This window comes from Gorilla gorilla, chromosome 17 (assembly GCF_029281585.2).
Source record: "Gorilla gorilla gorilla isolate KB3781 chromosome 17, NHGRI_mGorGor1-v2.1_pri, whole genome shotgun sequence".
NCBI lineage: Eukaryota > Metazoa > Chordata > Mammalia > Primates > Hominidae > Gorilla > Gorilla gorilla.
This window is the reverse complement of record NC_073241.2, coordinates 103,673,306-103,699,609: the sequence shown is the minus strand read 5'-3', so window position 1 is coordinate 103,699,609 and position 26,304 is coordinate 103,673,306. Positions and strand designations below refer to the sequence as shown.

At 37.6% G+C, this 26,304-nt stretch overlaps 1 protein-coding gene across 1 annotated transcript in view; it reads right to left on the bottom strand.

Moving 5' to 3' along the window:
* The window catches only part of C17H18orf63 (chromosome 17 C18orf63 homolog), a 43,064-nt gene extending 17,259 nt beyond the window's left edge, over positions 1-25,805 (bottom strand). Inside the window, exons 1-8 of the mRNA XM_004059545.5 lie at positions 25,508-25,805; positions 23,613-23,778; positions 21,019-21,097; positions 18,856-18,912; positions 13,564-13,675; positions 12,586-12,627; positions 10,679-10,755; positions 2,808-2,917 (exon numbers count right to left, since the gene is read on the bottom strand). Of these exons, the coding sequence (XP_004059593.3) occupies positions 2,808-2,917; positions 10,679-10,755; positions 12,586-12,627; positions 13,564-13,675; positions 18,856-18,912; positions 21,019-21,097; positions 23,613-23,746 (611 nt within the window). The 5' untranslated portion in view covers positions 23,747-23,778; positions 25,508-25,805. The remainder of the gene's footprint in view (positions 1-2,807; positions 2,918-10,678; positions 10,756-12,585; positions 12,628-13,563; positions 13,676-18,855; positions 18,913-21,018; positions 21,098-23,612; positions 23,779-25,507) is intronic.
* Between the last annotated feature and the right edge of the window lie 499 nt (positions 25,806-26,304).

Below are 26,304 nucleotides of genomic sequence, written 5' to 3'. Positions count from 1 at the left end.
ATAGTTTAATAAGTCAACTACATGATTTAGAAAGTGTTCAAAAAAGATTCAACAACTATATCACTAGCTATATATAGTAAACTAAACATCTCAAGTTTCAAACACGTACTAAATCTTTTTATTTTGCTTTAATTGACAAATAAAAATAGTATATATTATTTATCATGTATGACATATTTCAAAATATGTATACATTGTGGATTGCTAAGTCGAGCTAATTAACATGCATTTACTCACATACTTTTTTTTTTTTGTGGTAGACCACTTAAAATGTACTCTTAGTGCTATTATTTATTTTTTGAGACAGTGTCTTGCTCTGTTGCCCAGGCTGGAGGGCAGTGGTGCGATCTCAGCTCATGGCAACCTCTGCTTCCCGGGCTCAAGCCATCGTTCAAGCAATTCTCCTGCCTTAGCCGCCAGCTGGGATTACAAGCGTGCACCACTATGCTCAGCTAATTTTTGTATTTTTAGTAGAGACAGGGTTTTGCCATGTTGGCCAGGCTGGTCTCAATCCTGGCCTCAGGTGATCTGCCTGCCTTGGCCTCCCAAAGTGCTGGGATTACAGATGTGAGCCACCTCACCCCTTCTTAGTGATTTTTAATATGTATGTAAAAAAAGTAATTGCGATTTTTGCCATTACTTTCAATAGCAAAAACTGCAATTACTTTTGCACCAACCTAATACATTTTTATTAACTATAGTCACTATGCTGTACAATAGATCTTTTGAAGTTATCCTTCCTATATAACTGAAATTTTGTATCCTTTCACCAACATCTCCCCAATCCACTCCTTCACTCCCACCTACCCAGCCCCGGTAAGCACTATTCTACTCTCTGCTTCTGAGAGTTCAATTGTTTTAGAGTCCACAAGGAAGTGAGGTCATAAGGTATTTGTCTTTCTGTGCCTGGCTTATTTCATTTAACATAATATCCCTTAGATTCATCCATGTTGCAAATGACAGGATTTTCTTCTCTTTTAAGGGTGACGACATACTTCTTTATCCATTCATCTGTTGCTGGGCAGTTAGGTTGATTCCATATGTTGGCTGTTATGAATAATGCTGAAATGAACATGGGGGTGCAGATATCTCTTCAACATACTGATTTAATTTCTTTTGTATGTATCACCAGTAGTGGGATTGCTAGATCATAAGATAGTTCTATTTTTAATTTTTTGAGGAACCTCCATACTGTTTTCCATGATGGCTGAACTACTTTACATTCTCATCAACAGTGTGCAAGTGTTCCCTTTTCCCCACATCCTTGCCAGTATTTGTTATATTTTGTCATTTTGATAATAGCCATTCATCAGGTATGAGGTGATCTCTCATTGTGACTTTAATTTGCATTTCCCTGATGATTAGTGGTGTTGAGCATTTTTTCATACACCTGTTGGTCACTTAAATATCTTCTTTTGAGAAATGTTATTCGAGGGCTTTGCCCATTTTAAAATCAGATTATTTGTTTTCTTGCTATTGAGTTATTTGAGTTCCTTATATACTTTGGATAGTAGCTCTTTATCAGATGTACGGTTTACAAATATTTTCTCTCATTCTGTAAGTTGTCTCTTCACTCTGTTGACTGTTTCCTTTGCCATATAGAAGCTTTTCAGTGATGTAACCACATTTGTCTATTTTTGCTTTTGTTGTCTGTGCTTTTTCACAGATACATAGTTTTCAGTGTACAGGTCTTTCACCTCCTTGGTTGTTAAATTTATTGCTAAGTATGTTTTTGGTAGGTGTTACAGACAAAATTATTTTCATTGATTTCTTTTACAGATAGTTTGTTGTTAGTATATAGAAATGCTACTTTTTTATGTGATTTTGTATTCTACAACTTTACTGAATCTGTTTATTAGTTCTAACAGTTTTTTTGTGGAGTCTTTAGGGTTTTCTATACACAAGATCATGTCACCTGCATACAGCAACAATTTAACTTCTTCCTTTACAAGTTGGATGCCTTTTATTTCTTTCTCTTGTCTAACTGCTCTAGCTAGGACTTCTAGTACTATGTTGAACAGAAGTGGAGAGAGTGGGCATCCTTGTCTTGTTCCTGATTTTAGAGAAAAAAGCTTTCAATTTTTCACTGTTGAGTATGATGTTAGCTACAGGTTTGTCATATATGGCCTTTATTTGTATTATATTTTAATAACTAGAATTACTAGAAAAAACTAAATTAGATTTTTGTAAACAACGTGCCAATTGTAAGCACAAAATAATGACTAATAAATTTTTCCACCCAAAGATATTGCTGGTAATTGTTAGACTTTAGGGAAAAGTCTGTAAAGAGAGTCAAACCTATGTTTTCTACCTACCTCCTCCCAGCTTCAATGATTGAATTATTATGTGTATGCTACTGAAGTTCTTTTTCCCAAGCAATTTAAAATTTTATCCCAATAGTCCTGCTTATACTAGTAACAAATTATTTTTTCCTGAAAATAGTACAAACTCAAAACTCAGCTCATATCAAATTATAATGAATCATTATTAGATACAAGTTTATGAGATTTTATTAATATTATTTTGATAGTTTTCATTTTATAATGAGAAATTTAGAAATATTACCTTTTTTGAAACTAGATCTAATAAGATGTGAATATATAATAAAATTATTAATTTGATAAAGAAAATTCATGGCTTTTGTAAATATGACAATATTGTTTCAATACCTTTGTGAAGTCATAATTCAGTATTTTAAAATTCACCAAAATAGTTTATACTTTTACACATATCAATGTTAAGAAAGCAAAATAAGGGAAACCACCATATTTTGAACCCACCCTAGATATTACAAATTGAAATCTCACCTTGGCAAAACGTAGCACCAGTTGCTTAAAATGGAATGTCTCTCAATGACAGCACGCTTGTTAGCGTGAAAATCCTTTATAATACTCTGGGAAATCTCAAACTCTTTTAGCTTTTAATAGAAATAAGATTTGTAAGTCCTCAAATCATTTGGCAAAAAAGGAAACATTTTAAAAGATACATATTTGTTACACACACACAGTAGGTTATAAAGTAGATTTAAAGACTCAAGTTACATTGAATCATGCATAACCACTTTACATAAGTAGTCAAAGTTGCAGCTCACCCTGCTTCTCCTTTATACAATATATGAAGTATTTCATGCTTTCCCTCTTACCATCCAAGCCCAAACTCCTATTTTGCAGTGATTTTAGTTGGTTTTCAGGTGTTTTTTTTAATTATGTTAATTTGCAGAAAGTTGAATCTCTTCCAAAGGAAGGTGTTCATATTTTAAAATAATAGCTTTTAACCTCAATTGTTTTTTTAAATGGAGGATGAGTAAGGGAATTATACCTCCATCTGGTCTTTGGGAGGAGAAAAGACAGACCCAATGCTCCAGTCTCCTTTTATACCCCTCCCAGCTTCCTAGAACACTTTCTTCCCTGTTCCTCAAGTGTCCTCCCTGTAGGGCATTTTGGCTTGTATTTAACCTACAAGAGTTTGCCAATTACAGCTCTCTTACCCTGGAAAATCTCCCTGAGAGGCACTGTTCCAGTTAGCCAAAGATATAAAGAGACCTCAAGGAGGGTGAAAAAATAAAGTATTAATGGGTGAAAGGACACTATATTAAGATTAGACAGGATGATTCATAAACCCTTACCCCATTCTTAACCAACCACCTAACATCTTTTGGGAAACAATGTTCTAACTTCGCTGCCTACTACTTTTCAAGGAAGTCCAACTAAACTGGACAACTTTTTATTGCCTGGACTCCTACCAATAAGGTCCTAATGCCTGGATCTAGACCCATCTTCTCCATGTCCAGTGACTGATCCTTCTCTGAGTTCCTATGTCATTCATTAAGACTAATGGAAATGGAGGAGCAGGGAAGAGCAGAAAACATGAATGCAGGAAGAGGAAGATAAGATATGCTAGTTACGTTGTGAGGTAAAAGAGCAAGGACACGCAGAATGAATAAGGACACATATTTTCCTGTGCACGAGAGATAAATCTTGCACTGTGATGTACTGTGCTTAAGAGATCAGTTGCCTGAAATGTGTGATAAAAACATGGTTAGAGGAGGCATGGTTATGAATGTCAGAAAAGACTTGTTGCAGAGGGAGGACTAAACTGAGAGAAAACAGAACTTAAAATTGAATTCACAGAAGGTAGGTATCAGGTTCAAATGTTTAAAGTTTATGGGTTCCCACACACACCTACTTATATAGCTTGAGTATACATCCTCTGGGTACTTTCTACAGTATTCAGAGACTCAAGTCGATTGCTGCAGGGACCTCAATAAGTACCAGTACTTATTGTTTACATTGGTCTTTCTCAACACAGATTAAAGACTGGCAAACCACCCAGCTGTTCACCATATACTCCAAGAGACTGCGAATGCTAACCCTTTGTATTTCTTGATTTAGCAAATATTTATAAAGTGCCCTTATATGATGACCAAAACCATACTGAAAAGCAGGTATTCAATAAATATTATTTTCTCCTTATAACGCCAATCTGAAGAATTTAGACTTAATTTTCTCTAGGCAATGTTGAAATACTAAAGATATTTAGGCTGGGGACCTTTGTTTTAGAAAGTGAACTCTGTTGACATTGTAAGGAAAAATTAGATAATAAACTTGAAGGAGAAAGGCCCATATGGAGACTGGTTTAATAGTTCAAGTAAAAAAAGAGAGTCTGAATTAGAGTAACATAAATGGAGGCAGAGAGGAGTCCATTTCAGAGACCACAGTAGGCTATTAAAGACTAACTGGAAAGAGAAAGTGAGAAAGAGGGAAAGCCAAGGATGACTCTGAAGTCTTTAGGTAGGTAAATTATTGACTGCTGATGCCACTAATGAAAAGAATAATTACACAGGAGGAACAGATTTGGGGTTGAGGAAGGTGACAAATAAATACATTCAGTTTTAGACATAATTGGGTCTGACTGCCATTAGTACATTCATTTGAAAGTATCCAAGAGATGACAGAAAAGTTACAACTATACAAGAATATTTGGGAGGTACTGGTGTATAGGCTGAAGCCACTGAAATGGGTAAGCCTGCTAAGGAAAAGAGGGCTGAAAATGGAACCCTAAGAAACAGCAACATTTAAAATGATAAATGAATGAAGATAAATGAATTCCAGGAGATTCTAGAAAAATCAGTTTCAGATAAATCAAGAGAGGAGATTATTTCAAGAAGAAAAGTGTGAAAAATAGTATAAGTGTTTCAAAGATTTCACATATGATTCCCTCAGACATTTTCTTTTTCTCTTAATTCCTCAAGTAACATAGTTCCTATAACACAAATTTTGATACTCCATTACCAAACATTGTTTTTTAATTGTATTTTTATTTAACATATATTAGGTTTCTATTTCTGTGAGGCTCTATGGGACATACAAATTTGAACCAAAAAACCTAAGGCTAGGTGAAGGAAGCATGGTACAGCAGAAAGGACAGAGTTGAAGGACAAACTCAGATCCTGAATCTCTTACTACCTTTATGATCCAGAGCAACTTACTTAACTGCTTTGTGTCTTAATTTACTTATTTATAAAATAATAACAATAGCTATCATTTTTTAACCTCTACTGCCAGGTACTATGCTAGGCCCTTAATGTACTTTACACCATAACCTCCTTACAACCCTAGAAGGGATATCATTATCTCCAATTTATAAGAAAAATGGAGATTCTGCGAGATTAACTAACATGCCAAAGAGGCACTGCCAATAAGTGCAGATCTGAGAATTTTAATGTGATTCTAGGCCTACACTGAATTTTCTGGGTATGTGAATATTAACCAGTACTCAGTAAATCTTCCCTTCTTCTGGTAAGTTTTATGTGTGCATGCTCTTCTTTCTTCTGACCTAGATAAAACATTCTTGGAGGAAAAGGTGTTTTCCATCAGCACTTGGCATATATACATAGTAGTACCCAGTAAATATCCATCTATGAAATAAATAGAAATTTGTTTCGAGGCACTCATTTCCCAAATTTTCCATATAATTAAATTTCAAGGCAAACAGTTTAATATTACATAATGCTTTTCTGAAATATATCCCTCATGTAACTGTGGATTCAATTATAATCTCAATGCACCAAACAGTAAAATGGCAACTTGTGCATATAAATTCCTTTAGAAACATTTAATTACTTCCAGGAAAGCATTATTTTAAAGTTTAGCACAGTCCAAAATTTGAGAAATGAGTAAATTACTGTTTCAATTACCTCTTAAATTTTTTGATCTCTATGTAAATTGTAAAGATAAGGGCTGAAATCCCATTTTTCATAATGAATTATAATAAACTGCTTCCAAATTTGTCTAAATAGGGTCAAAGGTCAGGATTTAGAAAACTACTCCAATCTCTAGCCCAGAGGAATTAAAAAAGAATTTAGAAACAAAAGTCACCTAGTTCAAAAAATAAATTAGTCTTTCACTCCAGTCAATGCTCCATTCATTCCATAAATCTTTACTGAAGTGAGTGACAGGCACTAGAGTAGGCTCCTATGATAGAAAGATTAATAAGACACAGAACCTTCCCTCTAGGACTTCTCAGTTGAATGAGACATTTGCATAGATAATATGTGATAAACAAGGCAGACAGCACCAAGAGAGATGAGACTTAGGAGCTGGGGAATTCTTCAAAGGGGTGATGTCTGAGATAAGCCTTGAAAGATGAGCAGAAGAAAGGGAATTACAGGCTTAGACAACTGTGAGATCAAAGACATGGAAGGATGAAAGACCATACTATCTTTGAGAAACAATTCATAGTCTGGCTACTTGGAGAGCAGTAATGGGAGATGAGGCTATAAGTAAGGTTGGTTTGGATCAGTTTGCTGAAGACCTTGTATATCATAGTAAACAGCTGAGATTTCAACTTATAGTCAATGGAGGCCATGGTAGATTTTTGAAAGGGGGAATGAAAGCAAACAAAATAAACTGGAGGGAAGAGAAACCAGAAACATCCTCCTTCTCACCTCTTCATCCTTATTTCTCCCCTCCCCACAACCTGACCTAATAACTATGAAAGAAAAAAACCAGAATCTCAGAACCGCAAACTCACTATGCCAAAGGGAACATTAAGCTTGGTAACTGAATCACACAAAAACAAAAAACAAACAAAAAACCCCTGCCTTCCTTTCATTCCCAGACAGCTTAGTTTCAGATTATTACTGTAAATGTAGATTTACTGAGTGAGAGAAATGCATAATTGACTTTTCTGCTACCCCTTTTCATGTGTATAATGTAGATTCACTCAGCTGTAATCAAAGCCTCACAAGAATGTAACCATTTGACTCATTGCCTACCCTCCTCCTCTTGTCTCCCCTTCCTCTTTCCCCTTCTGCTTGTTCCTTCCCCTTTAAATACTGAAGTCCTCAAAACCCTGTTTGGAAAAAGCATGGGGCACGGATCCTATTGTAACTTGTATTTCTTTTCCCTGGGCATGTCATCAACCTTGGCAAAATAAACCTGAGTCAACTGAGATCTGCCTCAGTCACTTTTTGGTTAACATAACCAATGCCAGATTTTAATAAAAGGAAAATTAAATGCAATTATCTTTTAGGCTCCATGGGGAATAAAAATGAATAACACAGGACCTAGAATCTCAAAAATATTACAATTTAGTGGGAACATAGGTATATATGAAACTAATTTTTGTAGCAGTCAGAATGTGTAAGACCCCATATCAAAAACATAAGTAAAAGTGAGATTCAGAGAAGCTGATGAACAATCATAATTTAGAGAATCGATTTAATTTAACAAGTACATGTTGAGTGTATAATGTTGAATAGAGGAGAGGAATGTTATTGCCCCATTTTTGGTGTTTCCTTCCATGCCCAGAAAGCTCTACTAACACATATTCCTGGAATCATTCTGCTCTGTCATTCATTCCTCCCTAGGGCATATGGATGGTGATATGGTTTGGCTGCACTGCCACCCAAATCTCATCTTGAACTGTAGTTTCCATAATCCCCACATGTTGTGGGAGGGACCCAGTGGGAGGTAATTTACTCATGGGGGCAGTTACCCTCATGCAGTTCTTGTGATAGTGAGTTCTCCCGAGATCTGATGGTTTTATAAAGGGCCTTTCCCCCTTTGCTCTGCACTTTTCTCTCCTGCCACCTTGTGAAGAAGGACATGCTTGCTTCCCCTTCCACCATGACTGTAAGTTTCCTAAGGCCTTCCCAGTCATGAGGAACTGTGAGTCAATTAAACCTCTTTCCTTTATAAATTATCTAGTCTTAGGTATTTCTTCAGAGCAGCATGAGAATGGACTAATACAGATGGTAAAATTGGGATGAATAACCAGGCATGCTGGCTCACCTCCTCCCCTTCCTCTTGGGAGTTGGCCTACTGGCAGAGAGTGGTGTTCTGCATTCTCTTTGTCATATCAGAACGAGTGCCTGGTCTCCCAAGGGAGGCCTAAGGTTTTTCCACTACTGCAATAAGTGGGTGGGTAAGTCTGCCTAATTCTAAGGTTCAGATAAACCATGTCCTCCAAGAGCTGTTTTTCCTTTCCAGTAATGAACAGCATGACTATATATCCCAGTTCGTGCATGTTGGGCCAGTATCTCATCAGGTTAGTGCCACTTTCACTCTCAGAAGCATCCTATTTTGAGGATAAATTATAATCTCACCCAAGTAATACAGGTGACATTCTGATCTCTATTTATGTCTTACTCCTCTGTCAATCTCTAAATTGGTTCAAACTGAGGTGTAGAATACAGAAGTATCATCTGTAGAAAATTCAAAGTTGAATAAGCCACAATATTAGTCTTCATGATGCTTCTTATAAGGAAATCAGAGGTATAAAAATAGAAATAAGCATGTGAGTATAAACTACAATTTTACTATCTGTCCCCTCCAAAACTCATTTTGGAATTTAATCCCCAATGTGGCAGTATTGAGAGATGGAGCCTTTTTTTTTTTCCCCCTCTAAGATGGAGTCTTGCTCTTCTGTAGCCCAGATTGGAGTGCAGTGGCATGATCTTGGCTCACTGCTACCTCTGCCTCCTGGGTCCCAGTTCCAGCAACTCTCCTGCCCCAGCCTCCCGAGTAGCTGGGATTACAGGAATGCACCACCATGCCCAGCTAATTTTTGTATTTTTAGTAGAGACAGGGTTACACCATTTTGGCCAGGCTGGTCTTATACTCCTAACCTCGTGATCCACCCACTTCAGCCTCCCAAAGTGCTGAGATTACAGGTGTGAGCCACTGTGCTGAGCCAATGTGGAGCCTTTAACAGGTGATTGAGTGATGAGGGCTTTGCCCTCATGAATGGATTAATCCATTCATGGATTAGTGGATTAGAAGGTTAATGAATTAATGGTTTATTATGGGAGTAGGACTCATGGCTTTATAAAAGGAAGAGAGACCTCAGCTTCCACACCCTGCCCTCTTGCTATGTGATGCCTTGTGCCACCTCAGGACTCAGCAGAGAGACCCCGAAAGCAAGAAGGTCCTCACCGGACATGGCCTCTATAACTTTAATAAATAAATTCATTTTCTTTACAAATTACCCAATTTCAGGTATTCTAAGTGACAGAAAACAAAGACAGTTTGGTACAGGAGAGTATGAGGGTTTAAATGAGGGTGGGAGATCACACAGGGTTTGGAACCTTGGGAAGGTTCCTCATCAGTCCAAGATATACATGTCATGTTACCCATTCCAGTTATTTATATGCAGGTCATCTTCCCTACTGGCTTAAGTGATTCTCCAGGGCAGAAAAGTAGCTCCTATTCATCTTGGACTTATCCATTGTCCTTTGTTACTTATCCACATAAGAGGTAATCAAAGAATTAAATGGAAATAAATGAATAGAGGAGTAGCATTTGAGTTGGCCCTTAAATGATGAGCAGGACACGTATAGCCAATCAGAGGGGCATTCTAAGCAAAGAAAGCATCATTTGTCCTATGCCTGGGGTTTCTCAACCTCCACACTATTGACACTTTGGGCTGGATAATTCTGTGGGTGGGGATAAGATGACTGTCCTGTGCAGGGGAAGATATTCATTAGCATCCCTTCTCTGGCCTCTACCCACTAGATGTCAGTAGCAACACCATCCTTCCTCCACTGTGATAACCAAAATTGTCTCTAGACATTGCCAAATTTCTCATAAGGAGCCAATCATTCATTTCCCTGCCCTCAACCGCTTCCATTGAGAACTACTGGCCTAGAGGAAAGACAATAACATTGAGTGACACTAGTGTGTAAGGTTCTATGCTAGGTGCTATGGGAATCCACAAAATAAAAGACATATCATTCTACTAAGAAGACAGAAAGTGTTATGTGTAAAAAATAGATGCAAAAAAAATGCTACCAGAATATCAAGGGCAGGGGAATTAATATTAAATTTAGTAAGAACTGAAATCATGCTTTTTATATTTGGAGGTGAAAGAAGAGGCAAGAAGTGGGTGCTAAGACAGGATAGGTTGTGGAGAGTCTCGGATACCATCTTAACAAAGTTTTTGAACAAAGGAATAATGTGAAGACCTGTGTTAAATGGACAGAACAATATTTTCTTTGGGGAAGCAGATTTAGAATGATATAAATATATCAAGCATTTAATAATACAGATTTTGATAATAAAAACCTTTCTAGCACGCTTCATGTTAAAAATTAAAACCTAATCACGTTAGTAACAATAATAAATATAAAAAGTATATAGTAAATATAATAAAGTATAGAAATCACAATATGTGGTACCTCAGGTGCTGGCAGTCTGATTGTGCAAGCTTCTATACTTAGACAAACTTGAGTTTCTGTTACATTGATGTTTAATACTGAAAATAAAATATTTAACTGTGAACTATCTGGAATTATTACTCTACTATTAAATTAAGTATTTTAGTAACAAAGGAAACTAACTTATTCAAGTCAAAAACAAGAACAGATTTTTTTCCGCACATGGTAAAATTCAAACAATAACCACTTAATATTTGACATTTTACAGATGAGACATCTAAAAGAGGACAAAGGTATGAAACAGCATGAATATGTGTGGGGGGTGCAGGTCATAGGCAAGGTTACAATAAAAAAAATGAGACACCCCACAGTTAAGAGAAAAATCCAACAAATACCTTACACAAATCTGGCATATATTATATATATAAATATGGAGATTGTCCTCTTCTGTAATCTAAAGAGGTATCACACCATGTTTCTGACTTGAGTAGTCTTTTACTAACAAATATCATCAAATATACTGGCAGATATATTCCAAATCTCCTAGAGCCTTGAAGTCTTTACCTTTCTTTTTCATAAAGAAAACTACTTCTGAAATGTCAGGATAGTGGTGACTTTGGGAAGGGTTAGTACATGAAAAAAGCATGAGGGGGATTCTGGGGTGCTCTTAATGTTGTTTCTTGATCTGAGAAATGGTTACAAGAATGTTTAGTTTGTTAAAATTCAATGAGCTAGACACTTAAAATTTGTGTATTACATTTCAATAAAAGTAAAAGAAAACAAATCCTAACACAGGAGTGAGGAATTTTCCTCTCCTAAACTGTTATTTTTAATCCCTACAGCTGTAGTCTCATGACAGTGTTTGGAGATGAAACTAGATGTAGGTAATGAACCCATTCACCCAGAGGTAGGGCACACTGACTGACACTACACAAATTAAACATACAACTAGTGCAAGGAGAGCAAACAGGCTTCAGCTGGAAAGTCAACCCAGATCTAATAGCTGTAGATTACAGGTCAGGATTTTAAGGCTATGCCCAAATGATGTGAAAAGCTACCATGATTGATTAATAATGTCTACGGTGGTGACTCAGGATTCTCATCTATCTGCTATCTCTGGACTACTGTTTAGGAAAGTGTCTATCTGAAACACAACTGTGCAAATCAATGAAAGAACTGGATTAGGCCATGTAGTAAACTGTATACTTTAGATCATCTGTGTCTCTTTTTCCAATTTTTTAAGGAGAAAATGAATCCTATTCTTATAAGAAATAAAGTTTTGACTTACATCAGTACTAAAGAATTTTTGATGATATGATTCTGGAAACTATACATTATAAATGCCTACAGAATTAAACTCCTTCACAGTCATGATTTTCTTTAAAGTAGAGAGAATAAAAATATAGCTTTTTCCAATTAAGATGAATTTTTCTCATACAGTCTAGAATGTACATTTTGAATAAGAAGTGATTTCCCAGGTGAAATTCTGATTACAATAATATCTGATTAAGGTCTTATACAACCTAATTAATCAATATTTAAACAACCCAATGATCTATGTTACTGGTTTTTTTTTTTTTTTTTTTTTTTTGAAATAGGGTCTTGCTCTGTCACCCAGGCTGGAATGCAGTGGCACAATCATGGCTCACTGCAGCCTCAACCTCCTGTGCTCAACTGGCTCTCCACTTCAGCCTCCCAAGTAGATGGGGCTACAGGTGTGGTGCCTGGCTAATAATTTTGTAGAGATGGGGTCTTACCATGTTGCCCAGGCTGGTCTTGAACTTGTGGGCTCAAACAATCTACCTACCTTGGCCTCCCAAAGTGTTGGGATTACAGGCGTGAGCCACTGTGCCCAGCATATGATACTGTTTTCTTTAGCAACTATGAATTACATTGTTTTATCTATTGACTTATGCATTTTTACTTACCAACAGCACTTTGTTTTCCCATCTGAGAAAGAAAATCTCTTCCTTAAAAAATTCATAGAATATGCCATATTATTACAACTCATAAATAATCATGCTTGATATTTATAACTATGCTTGATGTGAGATTATCAAAGCTAAAGAAAATACTTTAAAATGCAGTTCTTATATAAAGCAATACCTGATGACAGCTGAAAAAATATAATCATTCAAAAGGTATCTCTTCAATTAAAAGGATGGAAATACCCAATTCTTCCCCCAAATGTCTATTTCCTGCTATAAAATATTTAGAAAACAGTCAGACTTCAAGAAAAATTCAGGATAGCTTCTCAGTTTTAACAGTATTGTGCTCATTTTATCATACTGCTTTGTAACTTACATTTATTCCTAAGTATCAAGTATTACATACTGATTTTTTTAAAGAAACATCAGGCCTCTGTATATAATCCCAAAGTAAAGAAATGACATTTATATCGTTGTGGGCTTGCTTGAGATTGCTTAGTTGGGTCAGTTTTAAGAGTTATTTTCTAAAAATTGTATATCTTAAAATTAAGAACAGATGCACATTCATATGGTTTGGCTGTGTCCCCATCTGAATCTTGAATTGTAGCTCCCATAATTCCCACATGTTGTGGGAAGGACCCGGTGGGAGATGACTGAATCATGGGGGTGGGGCTTCCATGTGCTGTTTTCATGATGGTGAATAAGTCTCATGAGATCTGATGGTTTTATAAAGGGGAGTTCCCATGAGCACGCTGTCTTGCCTGCTGCCAAGTAAGATGTCCCTTTGCTTTTCCTTCATCTTCCGCCATGATTGTGAAGCCTCTCCAGCCATGTGGAACTGTGAATCCACTAAACCTTTCCTTTATAAATTATCCAGTCTCCAGTATGTCTTTATTAGCAGCATGAGAATAGACTAATACACACATAACAGACGTAATCTAGCTCAGAAAGCCCCAATGACTAAAAAGATAAAGTTACCTTGTATGAAGAGATGACCAGTTCTATTCCAGGCTGGAGCAAGTCTAGCCATGAATGAATATGACAGGCAGTTCTGAAGGATTACAGGAATTACTCTTTGTGGAGCCTCCATCTAAAAATATTAAATGGCAAAATATGGGCCAATTTAGAACAATTTCTGTGTATGTATATACTAATAGGAAATGACTGCCCATTTAGATCACCACCCAACAAACTCGGGTGTTCTAGGTAAAACTTATAGCCATTGCTAGAGCTAATCCCATCTGGTTCTAAAGTTAAAGAAGTGTTAAAATATATTCACTTCAAAACCACTACTATTGTCATGCTATCATGGCCAAATACTACCTGCTTACCCTGGCCAGTAAGTCTAAATCTTGGGAGTTCTGTGCTAAAACCCTTGATCTTCACTTTGTATTCTGCTCCACAAAGAGAAATCCAAACAAGGACAAACTTGTAATAGTTCTCATTATTGTTCAGTCTGTTCCTGGACCAAACTGAACATTGGGCTGCTATTTCTTGCGGCCCAATAACGAGATGCAAATGAACTGGGGAGGAAGAGAGTTTTTATTTTCTGCAACTGGTTACAAGGAGAAGGCCTGGAAATTATTGCCAGACCAACTCAAAATTACAAAGTTTTCCAGAGCTTATACACCTAAGCTATATGTCTATGTGTAAGTGTGCATTTATCTAAAGACATAAGTGATTAACTTCTTTTAATCTATAACTAAGGTCTGAGTCCTGAAGACCTTCTTGTGGAGCCTCATTAAGTTTACTTAATCTAAATGGGTCTAGGTGCTGAGGTGACTACCCTTATCTTGTCTCCTGCTAAATCATAAAAGTTTGGGGAGTTCCTTTAGACCCCAATAAACTTGTTTGTGGAGGCCTGGGGAGTTTCTTCAGACTCACAATAAAACTTGTTTAATCCTAAAAGGGTCCGGTTAAGAATTCCTTTGTTATCTTGTCATGCTTCAAGGCCCAGGAAAAGCCTAGGCAAAACTCTTGGTGGGCTCTTTGTTACATTCCAGCCTTTGTATAAGGGCATGGGCTCAATTAGCTTTTAATGTTTAACCTTGCTACTCAGTCAGTGCTGGGACAGTTGTAATGGAGGCCTGAGTTAGTGAGACCTTGCCTGCCACAACTATAGAAAACAATACATGGGCACATGCAACCAAGAGAATATCTCTATTTGTATAATACAAAATTAATTTTAAAAATTAAGATTTTCACTTAAAATTAAGACCAATAAGTAATAGGAACCAGATTTATCCTCCCACTTGAAATGCCTAAAACACCAGGCAAGTTAGACGAAATAACAGTTCACAACATATCGGACATCAGGCAACAAAGAAAAGTGATCCCCAAAAGATGGGAAATGAACAAGATAAGTCCTAGGATTTCCCCAGCTTCTTGATGATAGAGGGTTTCTAGGCTGCAGTACAGAGCAGGGGAACCTAGGAACAGGCCAGTAGTCTCCCTGAATTGAGGAGACAGAGCTGAGAGTCTAGGAAGCTAGAGTTTTCAGTGCGAAGTATGGGAGCTGCACAGAAAGCAAACTCTGGAGGTCAACAGAGAGTCTCTTTTGAGTAATCAGCTGATTATGGATTAGCACAGACATGTGAGGAAGCTACCCAAGGCTGGAGAAAGAGCCAAGGCTGTTTGGTATATAAACATCCTTGAAAATACAGTCCAGAAAAAATTGCTGGCTTTGCCTCTGTGAAAAAGGACATGCAGAAGCATGAGAAAGCCAAGGAAAATTGTCTCCCAATATTATCCATCTCTAATTTTTGTACCATTTTGACTTCTGGTGAATGTTTCCAGGACATAACTGAATAATCTGTTGTCAGAGGATGGAACCAAATTTCTTCAGTTTGTCTCATACAGAATTTAATTAAGGACTATCATTAGGACTCCATAATGCTGACCTCAAACATGGCCCCAGGGGCCCAGACCCAAACAGCTGAACAAATCCCATAAACCACCAGGGTCTTCCTCAGAAGGCCAGGTGGATTTCTCTCTTAATTTCTGTATTGACTTTCTCTATGGCCCAAGGAATTAATCCAGATACAGCAAAATCTATCAGCACATACTCAGCCTTGGCATGCAAAGAGGAAGTATGGGGCAATTCTGTCATTCATAACCATCCTGCTTGGTGACCTGGATGCCTTGCAGTGCAAAGATGGTGTGAGTTATCACTTCAGCTAAAGTCAAGGACAAATTCTCTACCACCTTTTCTATGTGAGTGACTCCCATTGCAGGGAAAACTGCTTTCAGGATGGGCATGAACAATGGATTGTTATCTCTCTAAGAAGCTCCTCCAAAATAACCAAGGGCAGCCTCATTTTGGAAAGTTTGCAGCAATTGTTTAAGGGCTATGAACAGAACTTCAAGGAGAAACAGAGAAATTCATAATTACAGGTAAAGACTTCAATACTGCTCTCTTAATAACTGATACAAGTGAACAGAACATAAGTGAGAATATAGCAGACTTAAAAACACTATCAACCAATGTGACCCAATAAACATTTACAGAATACTTGATGACACATTCATAGAATACTCATTCTTCTCAAATGGACAAGGAACATTTACTAAGATAGACTATATTCTGGAGCATAAAATAATCTCAATTAATTTAAAAAGATTCAAGTTATAAAGAACATATTCTCTAACAACAATTACATTGGAAATCAACAGCAAAAAGATCCCTGGAAAATCCTCAAATATTTGGAAACTATATAACACACTTCAAAATAACCCATAGATCAAAAAAGAAATCAAACAGGAATTAGAACGTGTTTTTTAACTGAAGAAAATCAAAACAAAACGTGATTAGGAAGAAATGTATAGCACGAACGTGTTTAGGAAGAAATGTCTCTATATTACAAAACAAAGAAATTCTCAAATCAATGACCTCAGCTTCCACAATAAGAAATTAGAAAAATAAGACCTATAAGATTACCAAGGGCAGAGACTTTATCTGGTTCACAGCTTTATCCCCAGAATCAAGTAGAGTGCTTGACATATTACAGATGTTCAATAAATATCTGCTGATTATGATTATGTGAAAAGTATTCATATAAAGAAAAACTAAGCATAACCATAAAGGCTCAATGAGGGTAGAAAAACAAGTGATACTGGAAGAAAGCTTGTGAATAATAAAGAATTCAGGGTTGGAAGTCTAGTGAAGGTAACAAAAATTTAGTTTATAGGAATAGAAACTGAGATACATGGAAAAAGGATAAGAGTGTAAACAGAAAAATCTTAAACATTTTGGAAATATGACAGCTTGTACTGATGAAGTCACAGATGTGAATTAACAAGGTGGAAGAAAAATATAGGACAAAGCATTTTTATTATTGTATAAGGACTATGGGTGATATTTTCTTAATTTTTCATTTTTTCTTGTAAAGTACACATAAAAATGATGATGCTTAGTATAAATGTTGCTTTATTAAATCAATACAGTAAGTCCTCATTTAATGTCATTGATAAGTTCTTACAAACCATGACTTTAAGCAAAATGACATATAACAAAACCAATTTTGTTATATTGGTTTTGGCTATTGCTAAAACTATATGCTGATATAAATAAAAGTTCCTATGGCATAGTTCTGGTCACCAAAAATCACCAAGCTTTTAAATAAAGACCAAAAACACTTGTAATATTAACATTGAAATAAATGTAAGCTATACATACATTTAAGACAGATTAATAAAAACAAGTAAGAATTATTTACCCAATTTTTGGTGAATCAGTGAATGACAGTGGTAGTAGTGGCAGTGGGTAAAATCAAGGAATAAATGTTTGCAAAGCGAAAATTGTAAGGAGCACCTCCTACTACCACACGGTTCAAAACAATCACAAATATGACAGGCTCCCTGAGTGCTTTTGTACTGCATCATTTACTGTAGTGCATCTGTATGATTATTGTATACTTTATGAACATTTATTTTATAATTTGTATTCATGCAGCAATTTATTCATTTATTTTCCAATTAGCTTATTCTAGTTCAGGGTGGTGGGTGGCCAGAGCCTATCCTGGCAGCTCCAGGTGCAAGGTGGGCACCAGCCCTGGACAGGACTCCATTCCATTGCAGGGCAAACACACACATACCCACACTTACTCAGCCTGGGACACTTTATACATGCCAATTCACTTAATGTGTGCATATTTGGGATGTGGCAGGAACCTGGAGTATCAAAAGAAAACCCACCCAGACAAGGGGAGAAGGTGCAAACCACACAGACAGTGGCCTTGGCTGGGAACTGAATTATTTTCCTTTCTCATTAATGTTATATTGAAACAACGTTGAACAAAATTAATTTACTCAAGGATCTGCTATACTAAAATGTTACCTATTCTTAGGCCTTAATAAATAATAGAATATGGTAGAGATTGCTTAAAGACCCAAGTCCTAGTTCTAGGTGAGTGACATACTATAAATCTGGTTCTCATAGCTAGCTTGTAAATGGCCTTTCAAGATAACCAGAATCCTTAGATGACCAAAGACTTGTCTCAGCAAAAAGATGTAAACATATTCTTTCCTCATTGCTCCTGAATAATACTGTTTTCCCACAGATTGTAACTGATGGCTGGAACCAGCTTTCAGGTCATTCAAAGATTTCTCAGGGAACTGGAAAGTGTTACTGACATTTTACTTCCCTAGGACCTAAAGGCAACATCTCATTTTAAAGATGACTAGAAACCTCATTATTCCAAACTCTACTAGACTTAGGAACAGAGGCCAGCAATAACAGCTATTACTTCTGGGATAACCAATGACACAGTGTCTCAGAGTTACATGCAGAGGCATGAAAGGAGCTCTAGTCAAGGCTTCGTGACTTACTGAGACACAGAGAGGTCTCAGTAAATGAATACTAACCACTGTATTCATCTTTCTCTTTGTGAAGATCCAGAAGCTCATCACCATGTAGAATACAATCTATAATATTTTATTTCTCTACATATTAGCTATAGAATGTGGACAATAATCCCATCTCTGGGTTTATCTGTGAAAATGACAAGATTCACTTATCTGAAGACGTATATGGCAAATAAGATTATGCCACATAAAATGCCTGAAATAAAGCATCCAACAAAAAAGCCTCTTCTCCTCTTTCTGCACTAATTGTGCACATAATAATTGTTAGAAAAAATTTGTTGGGTTCTTTCATATGCATAACAATGGTCTATGAGAAAGATACTCCAGTTTTTGTTTGTTGACAAAAGGAGTGGAACGTATAATCACTATAAACAACATACGGTATTAATATCATTTTTTAACACTTACCTTAGCTCCATATTTTTCAACATAAGCATTAAGTTTTCTTGCTTTATAAAATGGTATCTGTAACAAAAATCCACATTTATAAAAAGGACTTAACATAAATATATAATTAAATAATGCAATAAAGAAAGATTTTAAGCATTATTCTACAGAGGGCAAAGAATCAGGCCATCATCCGATTAGGGTTTGTGCCTTGGAGAAGAAGTGATGATCATTCTCTCCCTGAATTGGAATCTGTGGGCACATTTTCAAAGTGAGGAAAGCCTTTCTAGGAGTGACATGACCCCAGTATCCATATAAAGGAAAAGGTCAATAAATTTTGTGTAATAAACATTTAACGCCTTTCTTAATATAGAATTCTTAGGCATGAATAAGGAAAATGGACATAAATGGAAGATCATGTTCAAAGGCCTAAGTGCTCCAACTCATTAATAAAAGGAATACAAATTAAAGGAAATATTATTTGTAACCTAACAGACTGACAACTATTTAAAGGCGTGAATATCTACAGTGTTCGTGAGGGTATGGAAAAACAGGTTTTCTCCCAGACTATTTGTTAACGTGCAATCTGGCAAAAAGCTTTTCAGACAGCAATTTAGCAGTATCTATATTATAGTTTAAAGTGTATTACAAGCTACCTCTAAAAATGTAACCGACAAATTATCAGACAAATAAAAGTGATACAATTTCAATGATGCTTTCTGAAACACTGTAAGAGCACAGACTCAGATGTGCACTGGAAAGTATTAAGTAAATTACTATACATCTATACAATGAAATATTTCACAGCCTTAAAAGTGAGGAATATATGTGTACTGACATGGAAAGATATCCAGGAAAGGTTGTTAAAGGGGAAATGAATGGCAAGTTTCAAAATAGTATGTATGTAATCCCATTTTCTACTTTTAAACATCAACTTTTTTTTTTTACAGAATACTTTTGTAAGAAAGCAATACATTTTTTAAAAACAGATGGCTACTTTCCTCTTATCGCCCTTGCTTAAATTCACATCCTTGAATTTACTAGTACTCTAAAATAATGTCCTTGTTCCATAAAGATGTTTAGGTAGAAAAAGATACGAATAAGATATTAATTTACCTGTTCACCAACAGCTTGCCTTTTAAAAAAACTATAGTAAGAATAAGAAAATATGGCTGGGCACGGTAGCTCAAGCCTGTAATCTAAGCACTTGGAGAGGTCGAGGTGGGAGGATTGCTTGAGCTCAGGAGTTCGAGACCAGCCTGGGAAACACAGGAAAACCCTCTCTCTACACAAAATACAAAACATTAGCTGCGCATGTTGGCATGCACCTGTAGTCCTAGCTACTCGAGAGGCTGATGGAGGAGGATTGCTTGAGCCTGGGAGGTGGAAGCAGCAGTGAGTCGAGATGGAGCCACTGCACTCCAGCCTGGTCAAGAGAGCCATACCCTGTCTCATAAAAAGGAAGGAAGGAAGAGAGAGAGGGAGGGAGGGAGGGAAAATACGAGACGGACATATAACCAAGACCTAGGAGAAAAATAAAAGAACTAAACTTTTAGATGATTTATCAGCATTGTCAATAAATGCTGATTTCACTGGATTCTGGGAATTAAAATATCAGAAAAACAGAATTTCCAGGAAGATTTTTGATAAAAATCTCAGGATAATATGATTTTTAGAAAGATTTTTGGCACTTTGCTATAATTCAGGGTTACATACAGAATTGGGAAATATGTTTCCAATACTAATTTTAAAATTTTAAGTGTAAAAATATTTTTAAACAAAATGTTCCATTAGAAGAAATGTTGATCCAAGTTGTTTAAAAACAACTGGAGATTTGTTGAAATGAGAAACTTTTTCCTTTTAGTCTAAAGAATAAAATATGATAAAATGTATCAAGCCCATGCTATCTTAAAAATTATACTGTAGCATGTTTTATTCATTAACAGTCTTTATCTTAGCATTTATAATGAGAAAAATAAATGTTAAATTAGAAACACAAAAATGGATTTTAAGCATCAGGCATTTCAATATTAGTTTGTTAATAATCCAATTAACCTGTAACACATTGTGATTAATCAATTAATCCTCATAAACATCTTAACTTTAGCTATAATACCTAAATTATTATTTATCAATATTGTTCTCAACTAGTAATGACATTTCACAAAATATTAAAATACTAACCGCCATCACCACCCAGATTTGGTTTAATATTCCAGACACAGGTGATGTAAGAATATCTTGATGCAAAAACAGCAATTGCCTGTGGAGATGAAATATATTACAAAGTGGACTGGTATGGTTTGGTTCTGTGTCCCCACCCAAATCTCATGTTGACTTATAATCCCCAGTGTTGGCAGAGGGAGCTGGTGGGAAGTGATTGGCTCATGGGGGCGGATTTCCCCCCTGTTGCTCTAGTGATAGTGAGTTCCCATTAGATCTTGTTTAAAAGTGTGTAGCACTTCCTCCCCCCACCTCTGTCTCTTGCTGTCATTAGAAGAAGGTGCTTGCTTCCCCTTCACCCTTCTGACATGATTTTAAGTTTCCTGAGGCCTCCAATCATGCTTCCTGTTAAGCTTGCAGAACTGTGAGTCAATTAAACCTCTTTTCTTCATAAATTATCCAGTCTTAGGTAATTCTTTACAGCAGTGTGAAAACAGACTAATACACTCACTATCCGTTTTTACTCTATTGGAACATTTTAAACCTTTGCTTAGCTAAAACGTTAAGTTTCTCCTAGGCAGCAATTGTGTTAGAGACTCTCTCCCCACACTTAGCATAGCACCTTGAACAGTGTAGGTGTAGGTACTCAGGCAATATTTGACTTAAGAGAATTAGGAAGTTTTAGACACTAATGCTAACTTGAGAACTTGTCCCCGCATCTGAATTTCCCAACCTCTTTCATCTGTGAACCTAAATTCATCTTTTAGAACTCAATTTTTGTCCTATATACTTGAAGAAATCTACACACAGTGAAGAATCTGTCTCCTTTAACTCCTATTTCTTCCATTTTTCCTTTAAAATAAAAAAAAGGTGGTGGGCAGGGGGCACCAGAGGCAAGAGTCTAAGGATTCACCTATCAGTGAAGTTACCAACCACTTAAACATTTAGAACTACTGACTAAATCCTTTTCCTTCAGAAAGGAAATTCTTCCCAAGCCAGAAAGAACTGGGTAGTGGTTTCAACAGCCAAATGAACTTAAAACAAACATCATCAGAATCAAATTACCATTAATAATTTCATTTCAAGGTTCAAGGGAAAGAGGAAAAACACAAAAAGAATACAACTGGAAATCTGAAAGCCTTCAACATTACTAATCATCAAAGAAACAAATTAAAATAACCATTAGGATGTGTATGGGGTTACCTTAAAAAGCAACATGGGCCAATCTGTTTCTGGTGGCTTCATATTTGTTGGAACCAAGGTATATCAGGTACTTGCCTTGGCAAGGCCTGCCATTACCTGACACAGCCAAATGCTACTAGAGAGAGCCAAATGCTATTCAAGACTCTCTGTCAATTACCGGGAGGGTGAGTTAAGATAACCCCACTCTGTGGGCATGGCTGCCTTCAATTTGAGGACAAGCAGAAGAAAAACCTGACTTTAGGTTTTCTACCTATTTTAGTATTTTCAAAAGGAGTCACAGATTAAGTCCTTAACAGGTATCATATTATACTTTAGCAGGAAGGGTACAGGCTCCCTGATGCCCTTGGGTGGGAAAATGTGCAATGGAGAGAAGAAAAACTTTGTAAATAAGACGAAAATGAAGGACACCCCAAAAGTGGCTTCCTTATTTCTTGCCTCTGGGTATCTTCTAGTTGTTTGTTCCTCTCTAAGCAATTCATTTAAATATAGAATCTCCTCATGTATTCTATGACTCTTCCTTTGAGTGCCTCGAACAATTTAAAGGAGGGTCCTCAGTAATCATGGAATTATACTTTAGGTTTCCTCTAAGCTGTTTTTCTTTCCTTTTTTTTTTTTTTTTTTTGAGACAATGTCTCGCTCTGTTGCCCAGGCTAGAGTGCAGTGGCACAGTCTTGGCTCACTGCAACCTCTACCTCCCGGGTTCAAACCATTCTCCTGTCTCAGCCTCCTGAGTAGCTGGGATTACAGGTGCCTGCCACCATGCCCAGCTACTTTGTTTTATTTTTAGTAGAGATGGGGTTTCACCATGTTGGCCAGGCTGGTGTCGAACTCCTGACCTCGTGATCCGCCCACCTTGGCCTCCCAAAGCGCTGGAATTACAGGCGTGAGCCACCACGCCCGGCCCTCTTAAGCTGTTTTTCAACGACTATGTGGGATCAGATATTTTGAGACAGATCCTAGAGAAATACTCCACAGTGTCTCATACTGACTTGAGAATTAAGAAACTATACTAATCTAAGATGTTTATAGGATCTCTAAGTGCCCCACCTACTGGAAATACCTACTGGAAAACAGTAGGTATTCCATAAATATTGATTAATTAGGACGTCTAAGTTTCTGGGAGCCTGAATTTAATTCATGAATGTCTGTGGAGATTTTAAACTTTTAAAAAGCACATAAGAGGTCACAGATATAAAAACTCAACAGTGAGATAATTCTATTGCAAGTATTTTAAATCCCTCCTTAAATATAATTCAATATACCTGGTCAAAACAAAATCTGACTTCCTTTATTTTAAAATTATAAACACAAGTTGAGTGAATGAGTATTTTGCTTTATAGAAAATTCCTCTAAAACAGCTTTTATAGGTCTCAAAGTTTTAAAAGTCTTAGTTATAAGATGTATTTTTTTACCTGCACATCTTCATTTGTATAGTCCTAATCTCAGTATCTGCCACCTTATTACTCAGTATTATTCTGACAGCACAGAGTTTGTTTAAATCTGGAAGTGTGATGAAGAACAGAGACTGCTGCCTAGAATCATTCATACTTTCCTGACTGAGTGTCTCAGCAATCAGGCCTTTAAAAATAAACAGCAAAAAAGGTAGTAAATTATCTTACCAATAGAGTTCCAATGCCAAGTCAGCATACAATATTTGATATTGTTTTAGAATAGGATGATACAAACAAGTTAGTTTGCAAACTTCAGCAGTTAAGTATCACTGCCATTTACCTTTAAGGTCTTCTAATGATTTTCTAGGATTTTTGGTACAAGTTTTACTAAGATATAGTTCACATAACATAAAATTCACCCATTTAATGTGTACAATTCACTGTTTTTTACTGTATTCAGAGTTGTGCAACCATCATTGCAATAATTTTTAGAATATTTTCATCACTCCTTTTTCTATAACAATAACTATTTTTTAAAAGTCAAAATGTATAGCAAAGTCTTTTGTTGTTTCAGATTTTTCCGTAAAGCACCTCAAGGTTGAGGAATATATTATTTTTCACTGTACACGAAAGAAAATGTTTACTGGTCTCTAAATTGTTACCTAGTTTTTGTTTCCACTAAATTATCCAGCTTTCAAATTCTATTGGAGACACAGTTTACAGCTGATAATTCATAAGGTATACCTTTGAAGTCTACATTACATTTTACTACAGTAACAAAAACTGGAATGTAAAAGTAAAGCAACCCAGTGAAGCTTCAGTACACTAACATGCACAAATACATTAGGGAAAAGTAAGCTGGACTCTAGTACTTTCAACTTTTCAACATCAACATGTTTTTTCTTTTTAAGAAAAAATAACATACTGGCCCGGGAATGTGCAGTGTGACCAGCCTTCTGATCACAGTACTGAAATGAGTTTGTGGTGTCATCTGAGGAATGCTGGCAATGCCAGTAGGAATGTAATACAGTAGGAATGCAAATTCCAGGTCACCAAAAAATTCCTGGGTGCAAGTCCTCCCGTTTTGCCAATCTTCAAATACTCACGGATTGCAACACTGTATGTAAACAAGAGTGATCCGCTCGGGGATAATCATGAATTTATTAGAATTATTACTATTGTTTAATTTTGTGAGTTCCTAGTTGGCAAAACTTGCAGATTCAAAAAGAATGTTGTTTTCTTTGGCTAGGCTGTAGAACTATATTGTGAAGCTCAAAACGTGGGCCAAGCCTTATTATGATCTACGGATGCGCTATTAACATCCCGTCCAGGGAGTCGCTCCACTACGTTTCTGTCCCAGGATTTCATCTTTATTCCCAATCCCCAGCAGGGCAAGGAACAAGTGCTAGGAGCAGGCAACAGGAACCTACACAATTCTACACGTGAGGGAGGACTCAGAGAACCCCAAAGGACCAAAACTCTGGGAGCGCCCAGCTCCTGCAGTGCTGTGCGTTAAGCCTCGGGACCGCGGCTACGAGGGACCCTTCCTAAAAATCATCCTGGGGCGCGGGGTTCAGGGCGGCCCCAGACCCGGCTTCCCGCTGCCCCCAGGCAAGCGCCCACCCCTCTTCCGGCCTGGCTTCTGTGAGAACAGTAATGGACGTGAGTGGAAACGAATCTAAGGTCTTTGTTCAGCTAAATCCATTTTAAAAGGTGATTCTATAAATTTCCAATATAATGAAATGCCTGAAAAATTGGGACTCATGGGTCTTTGCAGATGAATACATTTTTTTCCTGACCCAAACCAACGTCCTCAGGGTGCCGGCGCCGGCACCGGCACCGTGATCCTGCCCTCATGGCCGCCCTGACCTGCTCCTCCGCAACCGTGGGGAAGAGAATCAGGAAAATGGTCTTACAAACTGGAAAAGCAACGCTTCTAACGCCCACGGCCTCCTGCACTGCAGATGCGTCAGGCTTCTCCTCAGGGGGAGGAAAGGGCGGGTGGGCGGCAGGGCCTCCAGCGGTCTCCCTCGCTTCCGCTCTGCCTCCTTCAAGCAGCTGCCCCCCAAGGCCAGGCCTCTTGGTCTCTGTGGGGCGTCGATTGACAGCCCGTGCGCCTCAGCTCCCTCCTCGCTGCCCTCAGGAGACGCTCCCGGCTCGCCTCGTGTGCCCTGCCTTAGTCGGAGTGTCCCCTCGTGCCCGCCTCACGGCCCTCAGGAGCCAATCCCAGTATTTCCCGCGCTCTCCCAGCGTTCCCTGCGCTCTCCCAGCATGCCCTGCAAGCCTTGCGCTCCTGGCACGCAATGTAGGTCAACTTTTCCCGCCAAGGCAGGAACCGACCAAAGCTAGTCACGGATGACCCAGTGAATCCCTGTGAGATTCTCAGCCTGAGCTGGTGTGGGTGGGGCCGGGACACAAGGTTCTGGCCGCCCTCGAAGGCGGGAAAGCTGGATCAGCGCAACACGTCCAACGGGGAGCTCCAGCGCTGAAGCCCCGGCTAACTGCGTGCTGCAGAGGGGCTACCCAGCCTCTTGCCTCGGCACGTTTCTCCTCAGATTCTCATGCCCGAATTTACAGCTTCTGCAGTTCCTTTAGTGGTGGGAATCTCCATGACTGGAACATCTTCATGCCTGGTGTGGAGGGGAAGCGTGGTGCACGCTCGTGGGAGTAAATCCACGAAGCGCCTATGGTGTGCAGATGCGTTTCTAGGGTC